This window comes from Microchirus variegatus (genome assembly GCF_963457635.1).
Source record: "Microchirus variegatus genome assembly, chromosome: 12".
NCBI lineage: Eukaryota > Metazoa > Chordata > Actinopteri > Pleuronectiformes > Soleidae > Microchirus > Microchirus variegatus.
In genome coordinates this window covers 21799282-21816010 of record NC_139813.1, presented here as the reverse complement: position 1 = coordinate 21816010, position 16729 = coordinate 21799282, and the positions used below count along the sequence as shown (strand labels likewise).

At 41.1% G+C, this 16729-nt stretch overlaps 1 protein-coding gene across 1 annotated transcript in view; it reads right to left on the bottom strand.

Moving 5' to 3' along the window:
* rngtt (RNA guanylyltransferase and 5'-phosphatase) overlaps positions 1-16729 on the bottom strand; it is a 92761-nt gene that overhangs the window by 35536 nt on the left and 40496 nt on the right. The window contains exon 11 of the mRNA XM_083899177.1: positions 16044-16208. Coding sequence (XP_083755303.1) covers positions 16044-16208 — 165 coding nt within the window. The remainder of the gene's footprint in view (positions 1-16043; positions 16209-16729) is intronic.

The window sequence follows — 16729 nt, the reverse complement described above, 5'->3', positions numbered from 1 at the left end:
AACACACTCCCTCCAGTGAAATGTGCCACTGAACCAACACTATGCACATATTTTACTCAGCCTTGGACCAGGGACTGGTTTGTATCGAGACATTTCACCCTGTGAGCAGATACCGCAGTGGGTAATAGTTGCTGTAAAGCAGGACATCTGTTCAGCTTGTCAATTGATTGCGGATGGAAAGACGGGACTAATGCTATTATGCACAATGAACAGGAGTGAAAATCCTGATGTCATACGAGGACGAGCATCTATTCAATTAGAGGAGCTTCATTACGCTTTTCTGACATCTAACTTACAGAAAAATTCATTTTGGCCTTAACTTTCTACGATTATATACACTATATATAGCACTATATTGCTATCACATACAATGCAACTGTCATAGCAACAGAAATGTACATGAGATCACTTACGAGTCATGACACAACACGCAAAAACGACAACCCGTACATCGTTAAAAACTACGTATGATGCCTTTAAACACTTGAAATAGTCGAGTATTCGATTTTGGCTTTTTTAATAATTAAAACAAGATTTCTGATTGTTTCAGTTTCTTAAATGGGAATATTTTCCTTGTTTCTTTGCTCCAAATAACAAAGAAATCATTCAAACTTAATCATTTTGGTTTGTCGACAAAATGTGACTTTCGAGAACCTAATTTCAAGGTTTTACAAACACTGGTCCCTTTGTTTTACATTTAATGTTTTATATATATGTATAAAACATATAATGAACAACCTGAAATTTCTTTTACCATTAACATGTGTGCCCGCAGGCCGCATGTTGAAGACTAACAGTTTGCAATCGATACCTTAACAAGATCATTTACTCTCATGGAAAAACATGGACACCACAGTGACGAGTGTTTTATCCCTATCCATAAAAGCTACCGGCAACGTTTCTGCAGCACTTCCCATTTAAAATTATTCACTGTATACATACATCAATAGAGGCTGCTGCTGACAGGCTGCCTCACCACCTGGTGTTGAGACCCGCACAGACCCGGCGATGTACAGTGTAGCATCACAGGGGTGCAAGCTCTCCAGCCTGCAGGACTTTAAACACACAGCGGTGCCTCTGGAAGTCCCCAAGAGTCGTCCAGGACTCATCACAGACCTCACCACGGTCTGTTCTCCCTCTTGCCCTCTGGCAGGAGATAGAGGAGCCTAAAAAACATGCACCAACTGACTCAGACTACTTCCTTTCCCCCCGCGGGCCACAGGACTTCATAAATAATGAACTCACCCAGAACAGACCACTAGTACAATAACTTTAAAACTCCATGAATTTGTGTTGTATTAGAGCTCCAACTAACGTCCATAAAATATCAGAAAATGCTTTAAAAAAACGTTGATCAGTTTCGTTTGTTTTGATTTCTTTGTTTTATGGAGCAAAATAACCAGAAAATAGTCACTTTTAAGAAGCTAAAACAATCAGACATCTTGTTTTAATCATGAAAAAAGCTTAAAACCGATTAATCGATTACCAAAATAATTGTTTCAGCTCTATTTTTACGGCTACATCTTGTTTTTCTTTTCAATTTAAACAGAGCTGACCGGCAGAAGTCAATCACACGTTGTAATCGCCGTCGACATCGGCCGCCACCCCTCGACACTGCATACATTTGTCTCGAGCAACAACAAAAGAGTGAGCTCTCTATCCTCTCTATCCGCTTCATCGCGGCTTTCCAGAACGCCGGGAATGAGTCAGAGCAGATCACACGGAGCTCGACAATCACGCTGACACGGAGAAGGCAGATAGCCAGACTAAAAAGAAACGGTGCCTTTTATGAGGGAACGGCACGTAGGCGGGTGAGATATGGGAGTTCCATTTCAGTTCTCCTGCCATCTTAGCACACCCACCCACCACCTTCCATCGAGTACAGTGAACCTTGGAGGGAAAGATGAGAGAAGAAAGAAGACTTCCACTCACACATCCTCCTACAGTAAGGAAGTTCCTCGGAGCGATAAACGTGGAGAGGAAAAAGCGTTGACCTTGCTTTTCATGGTAAAACCCTCTTTAGGAAGGAAAAACACAAAGCTGGGGCCTGGTTCAGTAGTGTTGTGTAGGCGGAGGCGAACAGCAGAGCCCCATTAAGAGTTCAGGCCTTCATTGGACACTGCGGGGCAGAGACGGGACAGCAGAGGTGCTGGGGGAAACAAATCAACCACTACCATGCTCTCCACCCCCCCACCCCCTTCAGAAGTGTGACAAGAATGCCGGGGTGATGGAAGTCAAACTATTTCCCTTTGCAGTGATTCATAGTCGGGCTCATTTCACCGGAAGGACACAAAGATGAATGAAAGCGTTTCGATAGAAGCACTGATATGACATGAAGTACGCAATTCACCTTCCCTACCGCTCACGGGTGATCGTCTTCTGTCTTCTACAGAGAAAGAGCATTTTTTATCCGCCAATCAGACGGGCAAAATTACTCGCCATCAATTCTGGGGTGGTCATAAACATATGAAAAAGTATTTCGTTCATGGGGGCAATGGAAGGAGGAGACCAAGAACCACAATACGATACGTATCATATTCAAGAAATGACGATTTTGCAGGTTCAGCAGCAGCAAAACAATCTCACCTCAACATTCTGTTTTTACAATCTAGCTTAAACTCAAGAAAATTGTACAATATCACTGACGAATCAAGAGAATGAGGAGTGAAATCACTTCAAATTGACTTAACATCATTTTACATTTAAAGGTGCATTATGTAATAAATCTAAAGCAACTGACCATAAAATCCTCATAAAATATAAAAAATATGTCACAGAGACTCAGGAATAATGTTCATATAACAAACAAACAAACTCACCAACAACAACAGTACAGCCAAAATATTTGCATTAAAAAAATATTTTGCAGACTGCAAATCATGTTTATGTTTTGAAATCATGTTTTGGCATGTGGCGCCACCTACCGCCATCTACCAATCATTGCAGTCAGTAGAGTCTCAGCAGCCGAGCAACCACGGGTTGCCAGTTACATCTAAAAACAAAACCTAAAATTTCAAACCTAAAAAATTTGAATTAAACGGTTTTTGGCCACATTCTTACATATGGCATCTTTTAAGTTAATGTAGATTAAATAGCCCTTAAATTCATGACCATGTGATAAAAAAGTGAGATTGTTTGGGGTCACCTATACAATTTTTGGGGGTTTTCCATTAAAAGTCACACTTTTATTCATCAAAAGAGTCGGCAAAAAATGCGCTAGATATTCGAGAGCTAGTAAGAAATAATGCAGGGTTCATAGTGTGCAGAGAAAAAGATGCATTCAAGAAACCTCTTAAATTTACTCACTTCTACATATGAAGTCCAACAACTTAATATCTGCTGGTATTGCTACCTTCTAATAATAGACGCTCCACATATTAGATGCTTCTTATGAGGTACACTACCGTTCAAAAGTTTGGGGTCACCTATACAATCCATTAAAAGTCACACTTATTTCATCAAAAGAGTTGTAAAATGAATAGAAAATATAGTCAAGACATTTACAAGATTAGAAATAAGGATGATAATGATTTTGCCCTTTCGTCAAAGAACCAACAAAACTGTTTTCAGATGTGCCAACACCATCGCACAAGGGTTTTCTAATCATCCAATAGCCTTCTAATGTGATTAGCAAACGCAATGTACCATTAGAACACGTCGATATTCATTAGCTAGAATAGTCGAGTATAGAGTGTATTTCTGATTCATTTAATGTTAGATTCATTGAAAAAAATGTGCTTTTCCTTCAAAAATATATTTGAAAGTGACTCCAAACTTTTGAACAGTAGTGTATACTTATATATGTATACTTTATAGTCTAGTCTAAATTGACTATGCAGAGCGTGTGTGTGTGTGTGTGTGTGTGTGCAGCACAGAGCAACACGCTCTGCTTCACAATAGCAATAGTGTGACTCTCATTTTCTTTTGCCAAAAATCCCCAGATTTACTTTAAGACACCTGAGCCGACGCCGTTCACCTTCCCTTCCTGAAAGCCTTCGGATTTGCCTGCCGTCTGCTCCTGCTCAGTGCTATGAGGAGGCTTAGGTGACGGCGGTCTGAATCAAAGGCGGCGAGGATAGATTGATATTCCAGTCAGACCATGGGGATGTTGCTGGTGGCTGCTTTCAAAGCCTAATGTGAATGGTCCTGTGAAGCCTTCGGTGCAGCTCCCCATTAAACAAAAAGCCCACATCATAGTGTGCGGGCAGGGCTGCCGAACCACTGACTGGTCCAGAGTCAAGCAAGGGTGCACGCAGTCTAGTTAAACGTCCTTAAAAAGATGTGTCTTTTTCCCGTGGATCTCGCTCCTTTTGTGTTAAACACGATTAAGATTTAATTTTACACTCTCATTCGCGATGACAGGGGGAAAAAAGATGAACAGAGACGTTAACATTATGCGAGATTAAACCAATAACGGATGGCACACGACGAGAACAGGCCCGCGGGGTGAGGAATAACAGGGGCAGAGCGTGAAATTGAGTTGTGGGTTCTTAAAAATCTGTGGAGCATTAGTATGTAACAGGTCGATTTTAATAGTGTAATTCGAGGTTCGGTTTCGGGTGCCTTGATTTCCCTGGCTACACCGATAATAAACATATTTTTAAATCAATAATTCTCCAATACAATGGCGGGTGCAACACGTTTTTTCCATTCATAAACGATTACATTGCTCTCTCAAAATACTGTTTGTGTTAATATTTCAAACAAAATGAACAGAAAATGTAATGCAAGTATAAAAACTAGGATATCAAGTACAGAAAAACATGTCTTGAAAATCAATGGTTTCAATTTAAATTCCACCATTGTCTCAGATATAAAACCCAGAGATTCACAGTCCAATACCAAAGTATGAATTTTACTTTTTCCACCAAAAAAGACACACGCAGTCACTTTTCTATCTCCGACAGCTGGAGACTCAACAACTGACAGAGAGGTGTGAGGTCAGTGAGCAACAAGGATGCTGGAGACTGACAGCACTCGGCTAATTAGAACTGCTGTTAGAGACGAGTTACTTTTGTCCTCTCACTACAAACCTGCAGGACACCGACTTATCATGGACCTGGTTATGAAAGTTAGGGCCGGGTACAAATTGACCAAGATGTGATATTGGGTGAAATTCTCTACAAACCTTTTCTTCCCCAAAAAGTTAGCTGCCTATAACTAGGACTGAACAATTAGGTGAGGATATCCGACGGCCATTTTTTCTGACAGATATTGCGACTGTGATTTGATATGCAATACTTTTTTTTAATTTAAAAAAAAAAAAGTTCAATATTTACGGCATAATAGATTTGAAATATGATACACGAACACCACAGCAGGATTCACCATCAAAATATTAACTTCTCCATGTTCTCACCCCTTCTGGTAGAATATGAAAATGTGGATTAGCATAACTGAAGCCATTAACAGTGAGGTATAAACCCCTGGGTGAGATATGTGAATCAAAATTGTGATTTTGATTTGAAAATGGGGCCCATGGTTGGTGTAGTGGTTAGCACTCTTGCCTTTGCAGCAAGAAGACCTGGGTTTATGGGTTCGAGCCCCATTTGGAACAACTTCGGAACAAGTGCCTTTCTGCAAGGAGTTTGCATGTTATCCCTGTGTGTGTGTGGGTTTTCTCCAGGTTCTCCGACTTCCTCCCACAGTCCAAAAACATGCAATATGGGGATTAGGTGAATTGAATTAAATTGACCATAGGTGTGAGAGTGAATGGTTGTTTGTCTCTATATGTGGCCCTGTGATGGACTGGCGAACTGTCCATGGTGTACCCCGCCTAACGCCCAATGTCAGCTGAGATAGGCACAGCAGCCCCCGCAATAGCGGTAGATGATGGATTTGAAAATTATAAATTGTTCGGTCCTTACTAAAACCATAGACATGACTAATATGGAAAAATGGGTTCATTTTCACTTTGATTAAGACCGTTTTAGTCATTAGAAATTGATTAAATTTACTAAAATTAACAATATATGCAATAGCATAAAATGTATATATCACACAGGAGGGATGGATGGATGGATGGGACTTTTGCCAGCGCTTAAGCTAGAACACGGCCGCCGCCGCCGCTAGTTTGACACATTTCCAGCCAGAAAAAGATAAACCGACAGCTCCAAACGTACAGCAGCGCTGAGAAGTGCATTTGTGGCTGTCACAGCCCACAAACCCAGACACATTTACATAGACAGCAGACAGACACCCAGTGTGGAGAGGCAACAACCATGAGAGAGCTCCTTCACTCGGCTCCAAATGCAGGCGGACCATGTCCAGTTTTCTCATAATATGACCTTGGCATAGTCAGTGCCAGACAATGTCCAGCGTTGCCCTTTAGCACATGAATGACAGAGACAGTGATCGTCTGTGTCAGATACTCTATTATTTTAAAGCAGGGGGTGGTGAATGTGCAGGATAGAAGCATCCTCAATTCAATACACGGATTCAAACCTTTTGCATTATCACATATAGCCTGCTTTTAGAAAAAACGGTGCATTGACTGATCGACTATCCTGTTCAAATAGAAGATTTACATTTTCTGTTTGAACGTTCTCTCAAAAAAAAATCTTATTATTTTCTAAGTGTAGTAGGGATTTGCAAGCAAATAATAAAAAATCTAGATGCAGAGGCGTAATTTCCCAGAGGAGAATCCTGCAAATAAATTTGAGAAATTGTTCTGTATTGATAAAACATACTGCAAAAAGGCTATGGTTAAGAGGATGTAAGATTATGTTTTGTTATCAGTTACAATGGAGATTGTTTTCTCAAAGAGGGGAATTCGTGTTTAAGAAGTAAATATAGCAAAAACGGTAGAGTAGTAAGAGGTTCACTTTGACTCGACTAGAGCACAGGGGTAATTGAACATTAAAAATGGATGTAGATTTCATATTTTCTGTAAGCTGGACAGATTTATTACTTAGAGAAATTGGAGGGCAATTTGTGTGATATCATCATGGGGGCAAAATAGTTGATTGAGTACTTATTGTTATATGGAGCAAAGAAACCAGAAAATATTCACTTTTAAGAAGCTGAAAAATCAGAATGAATGGATTATGATAATAATCGACGATTAACAGAACAACTGTTGTATCCCTAATCTGAAGACTTGCTAACCTCACCCAAAGGGCGCATGTTCCTTACCTTGAGTGCGTCAAGAACAAACAAAAGGAGCTGCTACACTTCATACTGCCCGACCTTTACCTTATAGATCTGTCATTAATCATCAGTCGTTGCATAATGTCTTGGAGGCTTTGGAGAAAACTTGAAAAAAAATCCTCAAAGCAACCGAGGTAAACAAACATTAGTCATCGAGTCCATGTCGTGTGTTCCTCCAACCAGCATGAGCCCTTACACAACAGTCAACATGCTTCCCTCTGTGAGTGGGTGCAAGAGCAGAGAGAGAGAGATGCTGAGACGACGGCGCAGGTGATGAAGTGAAGCTTTTTTTTTTTCGTGAATTTAGCTGTGGAGGATTCACCGAGGCCAGAGGTGTGGAGCGATGATAGGTTTATCACAGTGTGTTTTCAAAGATGAAATGCTTAACGCAATCTTCAACTGTACGCCACGAAACTAATGAAATACGGTAGGTTCTAGCAGGTCAGCAGGGCAGATTTTACGCTCGACGTAGGACTGTAAATAACATCGTTAAAGCTGCAGTGTGAGAGTTTTTCTTTGGCCTTTGTGGAGAGGGATAGCATTATGTGTATGCTGCGTCCGCTGTCAAGCAATACTATCAGACCTGAGTGAGGGAGCGTCTGTGTGTATGCAGCATCAGTGCAGGGGTAGGTGGGGACAGGAAGTGTATATCCCCTCGCAAGCAGAACAATGTAGTTCTTTTTTTGGTAGCACTGGAACGTGGGTGTTTCCTTGCAGCCAACCCACTTCGTTAGCATAACGCTGCCCCTTACTTCTGTCTTGACATTTAAAAAAACACTTCCTGTGTGCAGGGCGGCAATGTCACTGGGTGAAACACACAGTCGTCTGAAACAGATAGACTTGATCATCTTAATTTGAAGATATTTGACAATGGACATTTGTTTTTACGACGTCAACGTTAATGCATGACGCGTTTCCATGACGACTGAAAGGAAAAAGACGCGCGCGATGCCATGTTTACGTGACTCCCGATTGTTAAAATGAGTCTCTAGAGTAATGCAAGTAAGGAGTCCAGGCACCATATACCAGTTAGCTCCGTTAGCTGCATTAGCTCCTTTAGCGCCGTTAGCGCGCCTACAGACGAACTGGAGCGGTCTGTTTAGTAGAAAAAGAGCAGCACAACAAATAACCAGTGTACCTGTGTACTGCGTACGTGTGCCTCTGTTTTAACAGTTTAGCGTTAATTTAGAGACTCATTTTAACAAATCGGGAGTCACGTAAACATGACGTCACGCACGTCTTTTTCCGGTCAGTCATTATTGAAACGCGCCATGCGTTAACTTGAACTTCGTTAACGTGCCCAGCACTAAAAAAAATGTGTATTTTACTTGCTTCCGCAGAAGTGGAATTACTTCTGACCCAGATATGAAGCTCAGATTCAGCCCAGCACCATAAGCACCCACATATAAGAGAGACAGAGCTGGTGGAGACCAGGGGTGTTGCTTTTCCCCTTCTCTCACAGGTAAGAGACTCCTCAGCTGACAGAGGTGTGAGGTCAGCTGAGCAAACAAGGAAACTGCAGACTGACAGCACTTCACTAATGAGAACTGCTCTGAGGGAGGAGTTACTTTCTTTTCTTGCCCGGGTCACTGCAAACCTGCTCCGACACGAACAGCGAGATTCATCATACAGTAGGTCTCGAGGTAAAACGTCAAAAGGAGAATTGGAATTTAGGTAGAATGGAGCGCTGGAGAGGAAGGTTAGGAGAGGATATCGAGTGTTTTTATGACTCTCACGCCTTTGCCTTCAGACACTATGACCCCCCTGTGTACACATGAGGAGCGCTGTGATGGTGAACCCTGCAACAGCTACACTTGACAGTTAATTTATACGCAGCTGCCCTTTAAGAGAGCAAACATAAAAGGTGTGCACTCGTCTGGAAACGTAAACATGGAGAAAGGATGTGTGTCTTTGCAGGGATAAGGATAAAGAATAGGTGCAGAAAATTGAGGAATAATCGGCAGAACACTCATTTACACAAATATTGCGATAGCTGCATCCCTAGTAAGCTACATTAGATCAGCTAATGTTTACGTTAGCGTGCGTCGGCAGGCGTTAGCAACTGGATGCTTTCGGCTCCGATTGCAAAATCATCGAGGACGTGCCGTTGTGGTACGTCAGTTGTCGTTTGCAGTGGTTAGACTGCACCTTCTTGGCTTCTTATTTTACAATAATGTATTTATGTTAGCTGTGCTTTTGGAACCAATTACGCAGAAACTGAGAAGTTAGAAATTCCGTGCACGTTTAACAAGAGTAGCCTGTGAAATGGTAAATTCAATTTCTCTGTCTCAGAGCTACAACTGCCAATCAACCCTATACCTGCCCACAACATCCGCAGGGAGTCGGCTCCCCGATACCTATAGTAGACAAAGAGGTGTGAAAACACCGCCTGGAAATGAATACTCTTCGTCTATTGGAGGAATGCGAAAGGGGAGTTGCTCAGGTATAAAAGTGGAGTCTTTGTCCAGCTAGGATCACTCTTGTGAAGATTGACCTTTTCCTAGCAACGAAAATAAAAACCTTTGTCGGCCGGCAGAAGTTCTCTATTTCATTCTTCACCAGTCGCAGAGAATTTACATAACACCTGACTTTATGAATAAATTCTACAACACCGCGCTGCCCACCGAAGACTGATTTTTTTACCCCCAAACTGCACGAGTAATACGTTCTTTTCCATTACCACTATTTACATTCTCAAGAAAATCGATTCTCTCTGCGTCTCAAGTATTCGCTACGTCCACTAAACCTCAATCTCTACTGCTGTGATTATTAGGTTCAAGTTCCGTGAAAAAGACTGCAATTTAAAAAAAGTATATATAAAGGTAAATACTTTTTCAGTTCAGTTCCATCCAATTTCAATCTCAATCTTTTTTACCCTGGACTCATGGGAGTTGCTGGGTGAAGCCCCGAGGTCACTTAAAAATTATTAATCTCATAACGGGGGGTGGGGGGGGCAGAACTATTCAGCTAAGGTTATAATATTTTCTACAGCCGTGATGAACGAGAAAGGGATATTAGACATTCTGTACAGGGCAAAGACAGATTAAGACCATTAATTTGTATATTTAATGTAAAACTGAGAGTTAATTAAATCTGGATACATCGTGAGTGACATTTAATTACCGTTATGTGCAGCTTCCTCAAACAAGGTGTAGACGTTTAAAGTACTATTTGGTACTGAAACAAACAACAACATCAAGAGCAGTACGCATATTTAAAGCATGCAGATGGTGGAAGAAAAAACAAGGTTTATTATTGCAACTAGCAATTATTCGGATTGTCACCTCATCGCTCAGTGTGCTGTTGTTTAATTAAATGACTAATTTGGTTTAGAAAATGTGTGTTGACTAATCTATTCATTGCAGCCGAACACAAACAAACAGCTTCAAATGTCCATACATTAAAAAAAAAAGTTTGAGTCTGAGTTTTTTTTTTTGACGCGTTAAACCCACTTTCTAGGGAAATTGTGAATATCATCATCGGCTCATGGTAGCCTCGAAACTCCGTGCGATTCAGGAGGGGAATATGAATTTCTACATTTTTTGCCAAATTGCCAATTTCCACCTTGTGTTCACCGAGCAAGAAAATGACCAGAAGTCTAAGTCTTCACTGAATTCCACATTCCCTGAGAGCGATTCTCAAATACACTCTTTACCAGCGTCCATCGCTGACAAAGAGAGACAAATTTCATCTCGTACGTACGGCCGAATTCTCAACTTTGCCGTGCTGTGCGTTTTTAATGTGCTGTGCCAGCAGGCAACACATAACTAATTCCCTTGTTGGCAAAGAGTAGGTGTTATTACCATGAATTTGATTGTTTCGTTTTCTTTATATGTGTCCTTTGTGAGCAAAAGCTATATAATTATGTTATCAATATTAATGCTATTATTGTTAATACACCAAGGGTTTGTTCACAGCCAAAAAATGGAAACGTGAGCAGCATTAAAATTGGGTGTAAATTGCAGTGTGTGTGTGTGTGTGTAGGAATAGATATTCCATACACGTTGGACGGTAAACAATAAACCCAGAAAATAGAATTTCATCAACAGTATTTCTCTGTGATACTGCGAAGAGGTTTGAGAGGATGTTGGGCGATGATTGGATTTTGATAATATTTGTATCTTGTGGATGTTTCAATATGGAGGATGTAAATGCCTGAATATAAGAGACATTGATCTTAGATAGAAAGGAGTAAAAAAAATAATAATAAAGTGTGTGAGTCACTGCACCTGCTCCTACACACAAACTGCCTGTGGTTCAGAAGAACAGAAGAAGAGAAAGAGGAGTAGACTTCTGCTGTGTGAGGCTGGAGCGAGAGAAGGTGGAGGACTTCTGACTTATACACTGTTGTTCAAAAGTTTGGGGTCACCTGTACAATTTTTGTGTGTTTTCCATTAAAAGTCACACTTTTATTCATCAAAAGAGTTGCAAAATGAATAGAAAATATAGTCAAGACATTGACAAGATTAGAAATAATGATTTTAGTGTCTAATTAGCAAACACAATGTACCATTAGAACACTGGAAACGGGCCTCTATACACCTTTGTACATATTCCATTAAAAACCAGACATTTGCAGCTGGAATAGTCGTTTACCACATTAACAATGTATAGAGTGTATTTCTGATTACTTTAAGGTTCGATTCATTAAAAAAAAGTGCTTTTCCTTCAAAAATAAGGACATTTCTAAGTGACCTCAAACTTTTGAACGATCGCGTACGTCGTTAAAATGAAACAATCAAAGGGTTTACGCTAATATTTACAAAAACTGACGAACCCCACTTGAGTAATGGCTGCAGTGTCCACGCCCCCCACAGTCATAGAGCGGAAAATGAGGCTGAATTTTACACGATTTAAAACCTAATTTTCATCATATCTGGTGATGTGGTTACTAACACGTTTTCCTGTAGGGTGACAGAGCCAGACAAAATACTTTTTAATCACTCTACGGGGAGGTAAAAACATCAGTGCGCTAATGGTGCTAAAGGACCTAACACAGCTAACGGCGCCGCGGCACGAAAACATGACGTCACTTGCGTCTTTTTCCAGGTCAGTCGTCGCAGAAAAGCGTTGTGCGTTAACACTTATGCCGTTAACACGCCCAGCACTAGCAATATGTCTATAAAATGCCAGCAAAATTGTGAAAATGCCACTTCTCTACATGCTATCAGAGCACCTATGGTAATATTTACAAACACTGACGAACCCCTCTTGAGTAATGGCTACAGTGGCCACGCCCCCACAGTCACAGAATTTTACCCGATTTAAAACCTAATTTTCATCACATCTAGTAAAGTGGTTACTAACACGTTTTCCTGTAGGGTGACAGAGTCAGATGAGACGTTTTTTAATCACTCTGCAGGGAGTAATCTGCTTTAAAAAATGGTTTCAAGGCATTCTGTCACAACAGCAATCAACTTGTTTTCAGCTATGATAAGCTCCATTCAATGTTTATACCCCCCCAGGCTGTGACGGTGGCATCAATGTCGCTTCTCTGTGATGAAAATTCATTTTTTTGATTTGTTTATGTGGCGTGACAATTCTGCTTGGTAAATTCCGTGTTTTTTTATGACATGCAATTTAAATTCCGCAGATTCCTGGCAGGCAATGAACGCAACAACCTTATTTACTGTAAGTGACTGTAAGTAGGATCTTGTTGACATCAGTCGCGGATTAAAAAGCCATGAGACGTCTTGAGTGGCTGTGGTAACAAAGTGGAAATTCTGGACCAAAAAAACTATTCATTTTCATTATTGGCAGACACTGGAGGAAATATAAAGATTGTTCTATGCATGGTCTGAAACATTTTTTAAACAGAATGGCCTCCACCAAAGCATGAAATAAATCGGTTAAAACCTACAAATTAAGTTAATTAAAATTAAAGTTGGCAAATTGTTTCACATAACATTCATATTTCAGTTTGATTGAGCTTGAATTCTTTTTTTTTTGTGTGCATTTGAAAAACAACTTGAAAACGTCTGATTAAAGACTGATTTTGACACTGTCTTAATATTGTTTCATATTTTTGACAAGCATACATCCAAAACATACTTTTCTGCTGTGTACTAACTAGTGCTGGGCACTAGGTTAGCGCACATGAACGCAAATTAACGCAAATTAACACATGCCGCATTTCCATGACGACTAACCGGAAAAAGACATGCGTCATGCGACACCGTCCAGGCACCGTTTACCAGTTAGCTACGTTAGCTGCATTATCGCTGGTTAGCACACCTACAGTAGAACTGGAGCGATCTGTTCATTAAACGAAATTAATTTTAACAATCCGGAGTCACGTAAACATGACGTCAAACGCGTCTTTTTCAGGTCAGTCGTCATGGAAACGCGCTAAAGTTGATGCCGTTAACTGTTGCTATCGCGTCCAGCAGGTTTAAATGTTGTTTTTCTTGTATTACGTGATGACTTTTGTGTCGTTCTGACCTGCTAATGTCTGCAGATGCGTATTAGCCCTAAGCTATAAGCTAGTACAGTACATAAGATGGTATAATGTATATTTTCACTGTACACAGTCCCTTTTATATAAATTAAAAGAATGAATAATGTCAACAAATCGTACAGTTGAAATAGTAACACCACAACCTAGCTGCTACATGCAATACGCTGAAAAACAGGTGCTACCAAGTCAAAACGTCCATTCAACCTAGCACAAGAAGGAAATTCCCAAAAAATTATTATCTGGTCATCCTCATGTGAAAGTTCAGCGACACAAAAAGAGGTCTTTGTGCGATAATTGGACAAGTGGACGAGGAAAGAAAAGAATAAATGAACCCCATTGGTGGGGAAATGACGGAATTAATGTGCAAGTGTCGGAGATGAAAACCAGCAGCCTAGCAACAAACAAAAGCAATCATACAACCCCAGCCTGTGACTGAAATATCCCCACAAGGAATTTCTGCTCGACGTGCCGTGCAGTGGATGCTTGTGCTGCTATGAATTAATGAGACGGATTCCCGTTTCCTCCCTCTTCTAATGTCCCATACAACAGAGCTATGACTGTATGGGGAGCAGATGGCCACTGAAGGACACAATAGAGCACTCAGAGTTCCAGCGACTTCATTTTGAGAGACTCTTCGTCGACGTGAACCCAAGAAGAGCGGGGGAAGCGAGGTCTTTTAAAGGTTTAAAGGTTTTTTTTAAAGGGGAGTGGGTAGCGCAGGGGTTTGATCAGAGATAAATCACACCATTCATAGCAAGAATTCGGCACAGTCAGAGTTCACCGTTGGCAGGGGAACACAAGACACGTCTCATACTTCACCCCCTTCCACACACACTTTGATCATTTGGGAATGTGTGCAGCACCAAAGAGTCTGACTGATCTTGGCCTGGGCAGAACATGGAGTTAATGTGCTCTGACCTCCCACAGATTTGATATTAAGACACGAGTGTGGGCCTTAGAGGAGGAAGAGCAGAGCAGCTACTACTGTTGTTGTCTTCACCCTGTAAACACAGCGCAGTTGCTCCAACCTGAGCTGAGATAATTCAATACGTGACGTTGACACGTATTAAAGGGGAAGGTGAAATATACCGTGTGCATATTCCCCATGTCAAACAGAAAGGCCGAGGGGGGAAAGGGAACTGTATTAACATGAAAATTTCATTTTACACTCGGCTTTATCGAGCAAATTACAGCAGTGCCAGGGGCGATGCAAGGTCCAATAAAATCTTTAAATTTACCAAGTCAGACAATGAAGACTTATATAAGCAGACACACACGCACACACACACACACACACACAGGCAAGCAGAGATTCATGGTCAAGGCTAAAGGCACGTGTACGACCATTCAATGGAGAGGAAACCGCACAACGATGCTTTCTGTTCCTAAGCTTCCACAAGTGTTTCGATCTGCAACTCACTATTATTGTCTGAAAATGTTCATCAGTGTTTTTGCAAACCTTGAAATGATGATGTTGGAGCAAGGAAACGAGAAAATATTCGCATTTAAAGCAGAGCTTTGCAGGGTTTTTACCCGAATTTAACAGCTTTAGGGTCATTTTGATGGTTAAATGTGTTGTCATGGGGGGGATTTAGGGGTCTGGCTCCACTCCCCCTGTTGCCTTTTAGTGGGAAAACCAGCCTTGCAAGATCAGGGCCGCCGAATCTGGAGGTCTAACAAAGTCTCAACACTACACACAGAACTCGAGACAGGTACTAGCTATAAGATCGAGGCAGCGATAGCACTATTTTAGACAGAGAAACCGTTGGAAGAAGCGAAGAAGAGGAAACATCTGTTTTTCGAATGGTGAGAAATGAAAAAAACACAGCATCAATGCAAAATGGATGCCGACCAGCGTGGTCTGGGGTTTCTGAAAATAAGGGTAAAATCTCAATCCAAAGCTCAACTTGAAGACTTTTCTGATCTGCATTTACAGAAAATAAACAGACTTGAAAACAGCTGAACTCCAGACGAATTAGTGGAAATGGAAACCGACCACACGCCTTCACTGAAACCAAACTGTGAAGGTCCCTGCAGTGTCTTAGTAAGTAATGATCTGGTCCACTCCTCCACAACCAAAGTGGGCTAATTAATGCTCTCTCCTGAATAAAGGGGTGAGAACATGTTGTGAGCTTTTAACTTTTAGCACTGTGCCATAAAACGTCTATGAAGATGCTATGCCTAATCCCTCGGGGGCATGTTTCTTTAATCTGGCCAAGACTGCACATTCTTTTTTTTCTTTTTAACGACACCAGCAGATTCTTCTGGGGCAGAATTTGCCTAAAATTGTTGGCCTAAAAACACACACACAGAGAGATAACTGGGACAAGAGTCTTTGTACGTCTCTGTGTGAGATGTAGAAAAAGAGATTATGACACCTGTGGAAGAAAGGCATTGAAAAGGTAAAGAAAAGAAAGAAAGCCTCTGTTCACGTTACCTTTCGGGACGCTTGGATGTCAAAGAACGGCTTATTTCTGACGCTGTAAGGTTCCTTGGTTTTGTCGATCTGTCCAATCTTCATCTTTTCCATCCTGGGAGAAATAATCTCCTTTTCTATGCAGAGCAGTCGGGTATTGAAGTCACACTGACCGACGGGCTGTCCCTGAAACACACAAAGAAGAAAGAACACAATTATTTGGGGTCACTTAGAAATGTCCTTATTTTTGAAGGAAAAGCAAATTTTATCCAATGAATCTAACATTAAATTAATCAGAAATACACTCTATACATCGTTAATGTGGTAAACGACTAGTCTAGCTGCAAACCTAATGGTACATTGTGTTTGCTAATGGCTAAAAATGGCTAAATGCTAATGAAGGCTATTGGATGATTAGAAAACCCATGAAAACCCATGTGCAATTATGTTAGCACAGCTGAATACAGGTTTCCTGGTTCTTCGACAAAAGCAAAAAATAAAAATCATTATTTCTAATCTTGTCAATGTCTAACAGCGTCACTGTTAACGCATGACGCGCTTCAATGAAGACTGACCGGAAAAAGGTGCGTGCGAAATCATGTTTACGTGCCACAGCACCGGAGTCCAGGCACCGTTTACCAGTTAGCTCCATTAGCTGCGTTAGCTCCTTTAACGCCGCTTAGCGCGCCTACAGTCGAACTGGAGCA